Source organism: Pimephales promelas, chromosome 1, assembly GCF_988280905.1.
Source record: "Pimephales promelas chromosome 1, fPimPro1.hap1.1, whole genome shotgun sequence".
Taxonomy (NCBI): domain Eukaryota; kingdom Metazoa; phylum Chordata; class Actinopteri; order Cypriniformes; family Leuciscidae; genus Pimephales; species Pimephales promelas.
Genome location: NC_142769.1, coordinates 20,849,309 through 20,861,567, shown reverse-complemented (window position 1 = coordinate 20,861,567; position 12,259 = coordinate 20,849,309). Strand labels below are relative to the sequence as shown.

Genomic DNA, 12,259 nt, shown 5'->3' with positions numbered 1-12,259 from the left:
AATCGGTCATTTAAAAAATAAATAAAAAAGTTTTAGTTTTATACGCACAAATGCTCGCCTTGCTCTGTTCTGTGATGCACGTTCGTGACTTTCTTGTTCAAACTCGTTTATCAAAATGAACAAATCTTTTTTCGAGTCAAGACTCGAAGGGTCCTAGATAAGACACTTATTCATCATCTGGTGTCGTTTAAAGCCCTTTGAAGCTGCACTGGAACTCTCATTTGGACCTTGAACCGTTTGGTTCCCATTGAAGTCCATTATATGGAGAAAATCCTGTAATGTTTTCATCAAAAACCTTAATTTCTTTTCAACTGAAGAAAGAAAGACGTGGACATCTTGGTTGACATGGGTAATTTAACATGAGTAAATTATCAGCAATTTTTTTTTTTTTTAAGTGAACTACTCCTCTAAAGGCGAAATCTGGTCAACTTTAACATTTAGCTCATTTTTTTGTACATTTGGAGTCCTGTCAGTACAGACAAAAACGACAAAAATCGCTGTTCCCTATACCGTGTTATCGTCTTTTTAAAATTCGCACCCTGTTGACTTCAATGGGGCAAGTTCTAAACCTGCTTTTAGCCTCTTAACATCCTTGATTTGTCATTACGAGTGCACAGCCATGTGAGTGATGTTATTAAGAGTGACCACAGTCAATCTGACTGCAGTAGACTTGAAAGATATTAATAAAAATGATGTTAATTCAGCCAGCTCACATACCCTTATTATTACAGTACTATTTTACAGTACTGTTTTTAACTATATGTTTATAAATAAATGCAGCCTTGATGCAACATAAGATACTTTTCAAAAACATTTGAAAAAATCTTACTGACTCCAAACTTTTGAACAATAGTGTACAGTGTCTTTTTGAATCATATTTTAATTTGTAAATGTGGTGTTGTTGTTTTTTTAAACTCAGAACTGTGTACGTACATGGCATAACCAAGCAGGACTTTGCTCTGTGGCACTCTTCCATTCAGTTGGCAGCTAGGACGGACGGTATGGCTCTCTGCAACCAGCAAATGAATAAAAATGATGTTCCTATAATTGTGGATAGCTGCATTGCTTTTGTCACCCAGTATGGTAAGTTGTTTATATTCCCATGAGATCTAATAATTTGTATTTCATTTTCTATTTTTTTTTTTTAAATGTGTACTGTTATCTAAAAAATAAACAAGAAGACTATCAATACTTGCAAATGAGTATCACAATTTTATTAGCAATGTTTCGGTCTCACGACCTTCATTAGGCATATATAACTATTCCAACTTAATTCCATTTAAACCAAAGCATTAGTGAGCAAAAGAGTTCCACTAGAAGAAAAGATGTCAGCGGCTCATTTGCGGCTCATTTAATATCTTCGAATCACGATGTGAACTGTTTGGCATTTTTGTTGGGATTTTTACCCTTCAGACTTTATTACCTAGGGCTATGAATGATGAAGCATTATTTAATGTGATGTTATAAAGTTCATGTTATTATTATTATTTTTTTTCTCTCTATCTTTGATATTATGACTATTTATGTTTGGAAAGTATTTATGATGATGTGGTCTTAATTATGTATTCAGTCTCATTGAGCTTAATTGGTTACAAATAGATCTTTATGGTGATTGGTCATGTGATCATTTTAAATGGGATTGAGTTTGAATAATTGTATATGGCTGATGAAGGTCTTGAGATCAAAACATTGCTAATACTCTTTTATACTCATTTGCAAGTATTGATTGTGTTCTTTGGTGTTTTTCTTTTTTCTTTTTACCTACCATTTGGTCACTACCTATCACCTACAGGTACCGTTATCTCGCAAAGCTCTTACCTGTGATCATTCCTCTCAGGTTTGTGTTATGAGGGAATCTACCAGAAGAACGGTGACCCGGGGCGTGTGGCCCAGCTCCTGCATGGGTTTACCAAGGATGCTCGGGTTGTTAAGCTACGGGCTCAAGACCACCGGCTAGAGGATGTCACAGACACACTCAAGAGCTTCCTGTCTCACAGTGAAGATGCTTTATTGGCTAAAGAGCTGTACCCTTTTTGGATCTCTGCCCTTGGTAAGTGCTGCCAACCACTTAATCTGTTCCTGTGAACGAGCATTAATTTGTGTTTAATTGTAGATAAAACTACTTTAAAATCCAATTGGCTCTTATGGAATGTGCATTCAGTCGTTCTTTACCATTAACTTCGCTATTCTTCATGTACTTTACTGTAAGTACGGATACCACAATGACAGTTTCATGTAAACTACACTGATACTAGTGAGTTTCGAATGTGGCCTACATACTTACTGGGGTGGTGATGGCGCAGTGGGTAAGACACATGCCTTTGGTGTGAGAGACCCGGGTTTGAATCCGCTGTGAGACACCAATGTGTTCCTGAGCAAGACACTTAACCCCTAGTTGCTCCAAAGGCGTGCAACCTCTGACATATATAGCAATTGTAAGTCGCTTTAGATAAAACCGTCAGCTAAATGAATAAATGTAAATGCACTTAGGACTTTCTTCACCATCAAATCTTTTCACCTTGTGTTTGTCGCACCAATGTTTACACTTGTTTTTTTGTCTTTGTCAGTCTTTTGGCTTTAGATATGTTCTGCTTCTTCAGCCATATATAGTGATTCTCCCATTGTCTCTGCTGGTAAAGCACAATAATAAATGTGTTCCATTGTGTCATTTCACTCTTTGCATGGCTAAAAATCTACTACACTCTGTAGCGTATCTACAGAGGCGTCAGCCAATGAACATGAGGATTCTCTGTAATTTCAACACACCAAAAAAAAACAAAAAACATCGAGGTGGTGACCCGGATCATTTATAATCAAAACAATTATAACTATAGAAAATTACCTTGAGTGCAGTCTCATGTGAGTGTACAACATTCAGATGATTGATCACAAAATCAATTTATTTCTTAATGTATAATACTTCAATCAGCACCAAACTACTGAATACACCTTTAAGGGTCTTGTCTAATAGTTTTTTTTTGTTGTTACATTTTTCAGGTTCTATCCTGCCATTTGTGTAAAATGCAAACCAGTTACACAGTATATTTCTACATTAAAGGGTTGGAAGTGAAAGGGTTCTGTCGTTAATTATCATGTTGTTTCACATCAGTAAGATCTTTCGTTCATCTTTGGAACAGAATTTATGACATTTTAATGAAATCTGAGTGTTTTCTGTTCCTTCCTCCATAGAGATCCAAAGCAACTACCACTTTTATGGTCCAGAAAGGTAGTAAAGACATCAGAGAAGTAATCCAATGGTTTAACCTTAATTTTATAAAGTGACGCGAGTGCTTTGTTTGCGCAAAAAAATATAAATATATATTTTACAAAATAATGTTCTCCAAAGCATTCATGCAACAATGGCAGCTCCGGCACGAACACAAAATTAATGCGTTGTGGTGCTCTTGTGACCACGACTTTCAGATCAATATTTTTATAAATAAACTGGTAAATTATGGGGGTTTTTGTGCAAACGAAGCACTCGTGTCACTTCGTAAAATTGAGGTTGAACCACTGGAGTCAAATGAATTAATGATGTCTTTGATGTCCTTACTACCATTCTGGACGTTGAAAGATTGGACGTTGCATTGGATCCCTATGGAGGGACAGAAACCTCTCAGATTTCATTAAAAATATCTTGATTTGTGTTCCGAGGATGAACAAAAGTCTTACGGATGTGGAACGACAGAAGGATGAGTAAATTATGACAGAATAAAATTTTTGGGTGAACTATCAGTTTAATGAGTGTTTGTTGTCCATGAATCCAGATGAACAGGACGAGAAGATCAGAGTGCAGAAATATTCATCCTACATTCAGAGTTTACCAAAGGTCAACAGGTCAACTCTTGGTGCCCTGTTGCAGCATTTGTACAGGTATTTTCTTCTTTTCGCAACAACAACAGTCTGCGATAACATCCTCTCAAGCCAGTAACAATTCCAGTTGGTATTTTGTTGATGTTTGAAATCTGGTTAAATAGCTCACGGTAAACATGGCCACTCCAAACCCTCACTGGGTATGTCAGATTGCTTGAAATGTTCCTGTAATGACTGTAATTGTTTGAAGAAGGCTTAATTGGCCCTTTTGGCATATTTGGAGTGTAGCCTAACATTTCCCTCATGATGTACAATAATCGTTTTGTTGTCTTCAGGTCTACACAGCATTTGCACCTGCCTGTTTTGTTGTGGTTGCTTATATAAGGTTTCATTTAAATCTACTCACTTCCTGTCACAGCTTTAATGAAATCCTTAAAGTTGTGCACACAATAACACCATGCCAACAAAAGAGGGCTCATTCAGTAAATTCAGAAGTGTATATATGCATTTACTTGTATGGATGGTGTGTGTTTACTCATTTATGATGTATGTAGGTCTTTTTTCCAGCAGTATTCAAATATTTATGCACATATATTACGTCTGTACAGGATCCAGAGGTGCTCGCACATCAACCAGATGAGCACGCAGAAGCTGGCATGTGTTTTCTCCTCGTGCCTGTTTCAAACCGAGGGACACACGGCTCAGGAGACCCGCGTGGTGGAGGACCTCATCAACAATTACATCCAGCTCTTCTCTGTGAGTTAAACATGTGTCCTCTCTCAGGATTTAGACCTAGTTGATCTCTGTCTATTGGTTCCCGAGGGCCTGCTAAATGTGAGACTGCTCCTTCTCTCGTATTCATAGCATCATATTCGCGGTATGAGAGCCAAAATACATTTTCACAGCGCTGTTGTTATGATTTCACAGGTGTGTGGTGTTAATTAATTATTTATTCCGTTATAACCCTTTTGTTAGTACACGTGAGAGTTGATTTAGTTATTATGGTTCTGCTTCATTAGTAGTCTCTTACAGAAGAATCTGATCCTGATGCAAGAAATAGTATCTTGTCAATTGTGATTATTGCTCATGAAAATACATGACTGATGAACAACAGGCCTGTCTGTGTCGAACCCTCATTTGAAGAGGGCGATATCATACTGGCAAGCTGTGGCTGTTTACCCATTACAGAGTATATGACAAAATCCATGGTGCTATGAACAGTGAAAAGCATTTCCATTCAACACCACGAAATGCGCAGCTCTAGTATAAGTGTGTGAAGAAGGGGGCGTTGTTCGTGTTGCACTTGGACGCTTGCCTCTGTAATGGGATTTACAGTGCTGCGCTGTGCTAATTCCCCTCTCAGCACGCTCATACTTTCATAGTTCCCCTGGCTTCACACATACATGCACTTGTACTTTTTGAGAGAAGGAAAGAAGGAGAGTGTGTGAAACGTGAAGTTTTGTTCGACAAATAGCCATAATCTAGAGAAGAATATGAGAAATTCCAGTGAAGTAACGGCGCATAACATGACATGCAGGTGAAAATGAAGTTTACTATACACATTAACGTGTTTTGTTTTTGTTACAAATGAGCCATTTTCTCCGTTTTTTTTGTCATTCTGCAAAGTAAATATCTCAATTTTATCAATGTAACCTATTTCTCCACAGTCTTTCTGATTATATATATTTCTAACTAAATAATTTTAAAATGCTATATTATTTTGTCTACATACACTACCGTTTAAAAACTTTTTTTTCAAGAAATTAATACGGATTTAACCTCAAGGATGAGTAAATAGTAAATACTTTATTTAAATGATCTATTTCAAATCAGTTCTGTTCTCTAGAATCTTCTATTCATAAAATAATTCTGAACAAATGTATCATGGTTTACACAACTATTAAGCACCACTAATGCTCTCAACATTGATCATACAAAATGTTTCTTGAGCAGCACATCATCAAATGATTTCTGAAGGATCATGTGACACTGAAGACTGGAGTAATGATGCTGAAAACTTAGCTTTGTATATTACATTTTAAAATATATTCACATAGAAAACAATATGACTATTTTTACTAGATTTCTGATCAAACGAATGCAGCCTTGATGCAGAATAAGAGGCTTTAGTAATGTTTTATTTTTTTTCTCGTGCTTTTTGTTCAATGCATTATAAAGGTGTTCATAATGTATATGTTATAATGCATTAGATTTTCATAAATAATTAACCAAAGTTAAAATGCATGAATATTCAAAGATTCCTCAATGCATTATACGTTCTAATGGTGCATTTTAATGTATTATAACTGTGATTACCATCGATGATACCATTCAATGCATTATAAGGTGCAACAAGCTATAAGGCTTTAAGTGAAGTGTTACAGAGACTTCTTTCAAAATCATTACAACATCTTACTGACCCCAAACGTTTCAAGAGAAATTAAATAAAACATTTGATAAATGTAAATTTGCTTTGAGGTGACATTTAACTGTGCGAGTAGTATTTTGAAATATAGCTTTTAGTGAGCATTAGATGATGGCAAAGGTAATCTAAATGTACAAAAGGGTAAATGAACGTTTAAAGTTACAAATCTACTTCAACTTTTAAGTTTCTGATGTGCCATTTTAAACAAGTCATCTTATGGGGTGCATTTTGAGTAGTCGAAATGGCCTGACTTTGCTGTCGGGGATTTGAGCGGGTCTGTTTACTGTGCACAGGGGCTTTAATCTCTGTTTATCTGTGTGGGTCCATTAAAACAGGTCAATGAAGAGCAGGTTAGGCAAATGGAGAAAGAAAACAGCTTTATCACCAGGTGGAAGGATACCACAGTAAGTCACCCCTTTTAACCTTTCCGTTTAATAGGTGCTGGTGTGAGAGATTTTTAGCATGATGTTACAGTCCATAAATGTGTGTGTTTAGCTTTTAACCGGTTTGTGTTTGCATATATGTGTGTACGTTTTCAAAGGGTCACATAATCACTTTGACCTGTATTGGTATTGTTTTGAGCAAATTAGAGCAAACGTCAAGCTCTTTGTGCTACCTAACCTTTCCGTCTCCTGCTTTATACCTTTCTGGCACCACAAGGAACAATTTGTTCAGATAAGCTAAAAACAAATTAATCTTCCTTTGTTTGCTGCTGTCCAAGTTTAAAAAGTTTCTGTGTATATGTTCAAGTTGGGGCAAGGACAGTTTTTTGAACTGATCCATGGAAAAATCTTGAAGCATTTGGAAATTCATACATTTCCAATTACATTTTACAATAAGGTTTCATTAGTTAATATATACTAATAATGAAAAATGAACTAATAATGTTAATTTCAACATTTACTAATCCATTATTAAAATCAACAGTTTTATTTGTTAACAGTAGCTAATGCACATTATTCTAATACACATGTTAGCTAAGATGTTTTTCTCAAGTATTTACAGATAATAATTTCTGCTCAGTTTTAATAATTTTGTTATTTATTAAGATTTAAAGGAGTTTAAAGATTTTACTTTAAAAAAACTTTTGCTGATAATTTAAGTCTTTAAACGACACCAGACGATGAGTAAGGGTCTTATCTAAAAAAGGTTTGTTCATTTTGATGAACGAGTTTGAACCGGAGAGTCATGAACGCTCGTCACAGAACAGAGCAAGGCGAGCATTTGAGCTTATAAAACTTAAACTTTTTTATTTATTTTTTAAATGACCGATGGTTTCGCTTGATAAGACCCTTATTCATCGTCTGGTGTCGTTTAAAGCCCTTTGAAGCTGCACTGAAACTCTCATTTGGACCTTGAACCATTTGGTTCCCATTGAAGTCCATTATATGGAGAAAATCCTGGAAAGTTTTCATCAAAAACCTTAATTTCTTTTCGACTGAAGAAAGAAAGACATGGACATCTTGGATGACATGGGGGTGAGTAAATTATCAGCAAAAGTTTTTTTAAAAGTGAACTACTCCTTTAAGGTTCTGATTTTGCATTTTCTACAATAAAAACAATAGTTTGCAGTTTTTTGGCATATTAATTAAGTTATCTTTTTATGTTTAATTAAACCATTTTAAGGCCCTTAGGCCCCAGTGGGTCCAGGCCAACTGGTCGGGAACCACTTCTTTAAATCAAATGGTCTGTGAGAAACATGTATTCGGCCTATTATGTCCAAACATTTGGCTGGTACTTTACCTTGGGTACAAAAATAACCATGTTTTGCTGTATGAAACAGAATATCTGAATAAGAGTGTTTATACACTGTTCTTATAGAATGTTACAGTAGCGTATATGTCATTTACGCTACATTTAAATACATTTTGCCAAAGCAGTTTAGAGAGGAAGCTTTAATCTCTGGTTTACATGAGCTAAGATGTTTGCCAGCTTTTGTTGTGTAATGCGGCTAAATGATGTGTGGGACTCCAGCTGTGTGTCATTTAGTCAGACACACACAAACGTTTCTTTCTTTCTTTCTTTCTTTCTTTCTTTCTTTCTTTCTTTCTTTCTTTCTTTCTTTCTTTCTTTCTTTCTTTCTTTCTTTCTTTCTTTCTTTCTTTCTTTCTTTCTTTCTTTCTTTCTTTCTTTCTTTCTTTCTTTCTTTCTTTCTTTCTTTCTTTCTTTCTTTCTTTCTTTCTTTCGTCTGTCTGTCTGTCTGTCTGTCTGTCCATTTATATGAATTAAAGGGATAGTTCACCCAAAAATGAAAATTAGCCCATGATTTACTCACCCTGAAGCCATCCTAGGTGTATATGACATTCAGATGAATACAATCAGAGATATATTACAAAATGTCCTGGCTCTTCCCAGCTTTATAATGGCAGTGAATTGCTTTTTTTTTTTTTGAAGTCCATAAAAGTGAATCTATCCATCATATACGAACTCCACATGGCTCCGCGGGGTTAATAAAGGCCTTCTGATGTGTAGCGATGAGTTTGTGTAAGAAAATATATCCAAATTTAAACCTTATAAAGTAAAATAACAGAGTAATGCAACATACTGCGGATATTTACGCTACGCCATGATGAACTGTGCTACTTCCGACGTCACAAGTTTGGGCGCAAGTAGATTGGGCATGGCCGTTTGACGGGAAGCTTTGTAACGCGTTAAATATTAATATTTTTCTTACACAAACTCATTGTTTCGCTTCAGAAGGCTTTTGTTACCTCCCCCCGGAGCCGTGTGGAGCACTTTCATGATGGATAGATGCACTTTTATGGACTTCAAAAGAGGAACAGCCATTCACTGCCATTATAAAGCTTGATTGAGTAAATCATGGGCTAATTTTAATTTTTGGGTGAAGTATCACTATAAGATCACAATAAGTATGTATTTAAATCTTAAGTCTTTAGTGTTTTGTCTCTCTGTATGTACCTGTGTTTGCAGTTCTCTCCTGCTGGTGACCTGATATTTGAAGTCTACGTGGAAAAAAAGGAGCCAGAGAAGTGCTGTTTAATCAAGGTTTGTTTCCCTTTCTCGCTCTCTGTGGTGTGTGTGTGACTGTCTGGCTGTCTGTGTGTCTGAACCTAGAGGGTATTCTGCCACAGACTAAATCAAACTGCAGTTAATCAAAGGCATGTTTGATTTAATTGTGAGAGTAATTGTGTTTTATCAGTATTCAAGATAAACCTCAGTTAATAGAGGTTGTTTCAGTGTGTTTTTTTTTTTTTTTTTTTGCTCTTGACACTTCTCTGATATCTTTTTTCCTATTTTCCTTCAATTTTCCTCCGGCAAATGTAGATAAATCCTTTTGAACAAGGAAATGAAGTCTTGAACATTTAAGAGACACTGACAAAAACTTGATACTGATGTCTGTTTCTATAAGGTGTCTCCCAGTATGAGGTCAAATGAGCTTGCCGTCTGCACTCTGGAGATGAAGGGGAAGGAGGTCAAAGCTCAAGATCTCTGGACCACTTTTGAGGTCATTGAGAATGGAGAGATGGGTAGGGTTACAATGTTGTTAAGTCTTACAAATACACTAGAAACAATTGAAATCAAAACGCGAGTTTAACTTATGAATGAGTTATTTTTTTTTTTTACATATTATTAGAGAATTTATCGATGTTCCTTCTAAAGCCTACACACACATTAAAATGCAAAAAGTGAATGAGCATGATTAGTACTATTATTATTTCATGGTGGTTATTATGAGAAACTATTAACAGATTGTGATGGCATTGGTGGGAGGGGGAGACAGGTGGTGCAAGAGCGATTTTTGCCAATAGCAAGCATTGTGTTTTTCTTTTTACAAATTACAACTTGATAATGGATCTATTTTGCACTTGAGTGTGTTTTCTAATCATAGTCAGATTGGCTGGTGATAATTGCAAATTTGCACTATATAATTATGCTTGTGTGGAGGACAAACCCAAAGCAAAAACAGTTTGTTAGAGGGTGGTGATGACGAGAAGGATTCTTTTTGTCTCTCTCTTTACATTATCTGTGAGGTTTTTGTATTTTCAAGTGAAGTGATGTAAGAATATACAGTCTTATTACAGATATACAGATGATTTTTTTTGAGATTCTAGAGTCTTTTAAAAGTTTTTAAATCTTTTTGGCCAGAAACATACTCTACACATGTACACAAATGCCCGTCCACTGCATTTCAACAATACGTACTTGTATGAATAGTACGTATAGTATGAATAGTACGTACTTGTACGAATAGTATGAATAGCCCTGACACTTTTTTGCAGCACAATGAAGTGTGAAATCGAGCTTGCGCAGCTGGAAGCGTTTGTTCACATTTTTCATAGTGTATGTCCCTGGCCTTTCTATTTCGTGGAGTCACAGTCAATTATGAAACAAATCAGATGGAGATTTGCATTCACTTATCCTACCTATCATTTCTCAGAGCGGCCCTTACACTACAAAGAAAGGATTCTGGAGCAGGTATTGGAGTGGAGCTCTCTGGAGGATCCCAGCTCAGCCTTCCTGCTCATTAAGAAATACTCTGGTTCTAGAATGACAGATTCCAACTCAGGTACCAACTATGAATTTCTTAATGCACCCTAGCAGATCGCTCCAAACTATAATTAACAAATGAAACAACTATATGCATTGGAGCCACATTCAAAGATCAGCTCCTGGTTATGCTTAGAACAGTGTTTGATTTTATTATATATCAGATTTGTCCAGCCTTGACAATATTTAGCATGTCTCAGTATATATGTATTCTATTCACAAGGAAGAAGGATATTGTCTATTCAATATTTTTCATTTTTATGCATCAATAAAACGGTACAGTTCACATATTTTTAGTAAAATACTAAAATGAACATTTTCAGATGAGGACCAAAACAAAATGTTGAATTAGAGTGAAACATTTTAGGACTGATTCCTGGAAATTAATCAGAATAGACGTTAAAGCCTTTTTCGCTAGTGAGGTTTATATACCGGTAAGCAACAACGCCATTAAAACTGTAGACATCTGTCTTATGTTTATTTTAATAATGGAGCATCCCACATGGGGATTCTCGTGAACATTTTTCAGTGATTACGGTTACGCTAATAAATCACTGAATTCAGGGTTTAAAATTGATTAACTGGCCATCAAAATCATTGTGAATGTATTGTGAATATTTGATAAATCACCCAGTCTTAGTTACTACCAGTCATAAAGTTTTCTGATACTGGCCTCATTTTATAACTTTTTACAGTCTCGGTACCAATTTCCTGATGAATTTTTCACTCTTGATGATGAATGGTGTACTTGCAGAAAGTAAAGCAGAGAGTGCATTTATGCTCTTTTTCGGTTTCCTATTGAAACCATCGGTAACGGAAGAAATCCTAATTTTGTACCTGCGCTGAGTAATAGCTTCTCTGCATGCCTCACTAAAGATATTAATATATATTAAGCAGTGTTATGCAAAGGTTTATTCATTTGCCAGGATGTGTAATTGCTAGACTCGCAAATGTGTGAAGCTGAAAATGTGTTGCTGTGGAGATTTCAACTTTAACATTTTAAAAATGTATGACAGTTAGCATAGCGTGGTGCAATCCAACAGTATATATTACAGTTTGTATGTTCGGTGTCTCATAAATAGTTTATAGTATGACTCAATATGTTTTCTGTGTGTTCTTCTGTGTTTGGGACAGATAAGCTGAAAGATTTCATTAAAGGAGAGCAACTCAAATTCAAAGATGGTTCCTCCAAACTGCTATTGGGGAATAAGTTTCAGGACCGATACCTGGTTCTACAAGACAAAAAACTGCTGTTATACAAGGACATAAAAGTATGTCTCTTACATTTTCATCTTTTAATTCCAAGTCTCTTTCTTTTAACAACTCAATTGTTCTGTCGGGTCTTTCAGTATCTCTGCTCATGGTAATATTTTAATATCTCCATCCCCACTGTTCATCAGGATCAACCTCTACTCAGCATTGCTCCTCGCCAGCAGTCCATCAGCAGTTGCCAGTTTACCAAATTAGATTTTCCAGCATGGCATTTTATATTACATCTGTTTGTTTTCTTAG

General features: G+C 35.8%; 1 protein-coding gene across 1 annotated transcript in view; it reads left to right on the top strand.

Annotated features, from left to right (window-relative positions):
* The window catches only part of arap2 (ArfGAP with RhoGAP domain, ankyrin repeat and PH domain 2), a 101,853-nt gene that overhangs the window by 79,364 nt on the left and 10,230 nt on the right, over positions 1-12,259 (top strand). The window contains exons 20-28 of the mRNA XM_039668814.2: positions 920-1,083; positions 1,838-2,050; positions 3,768-3,873; positions 4,422-4,569; positions 6,574-6,642; positions 9,170-9,244; positions 9,609-9,726; positions 10,638-10,766; positions 11,882-12,018. Coding sequence (XP_039524748.2) covers positions 920-1,083; positions 1,838-2,050; positions 3,768-3,873; positions 4,422-4,569; positions 6,574-6,642; positions 9,170-9,244; positions 9,609-9,726; positions 10,638-10,766; positions 11,882-12,018 — 1,159 coding nt within the window. The remainder of the gene's footprint in view (positions 1-919; positions 1,084-1,837; positions 2,051-3,767; positions 3,874-4,421; positions 4,570-6,573; positions 6,643-9,169; positions 9,245-9,608; positions 9,727-10,637; positions 10,767-11,881; positions 12,019-12,259) is intronic.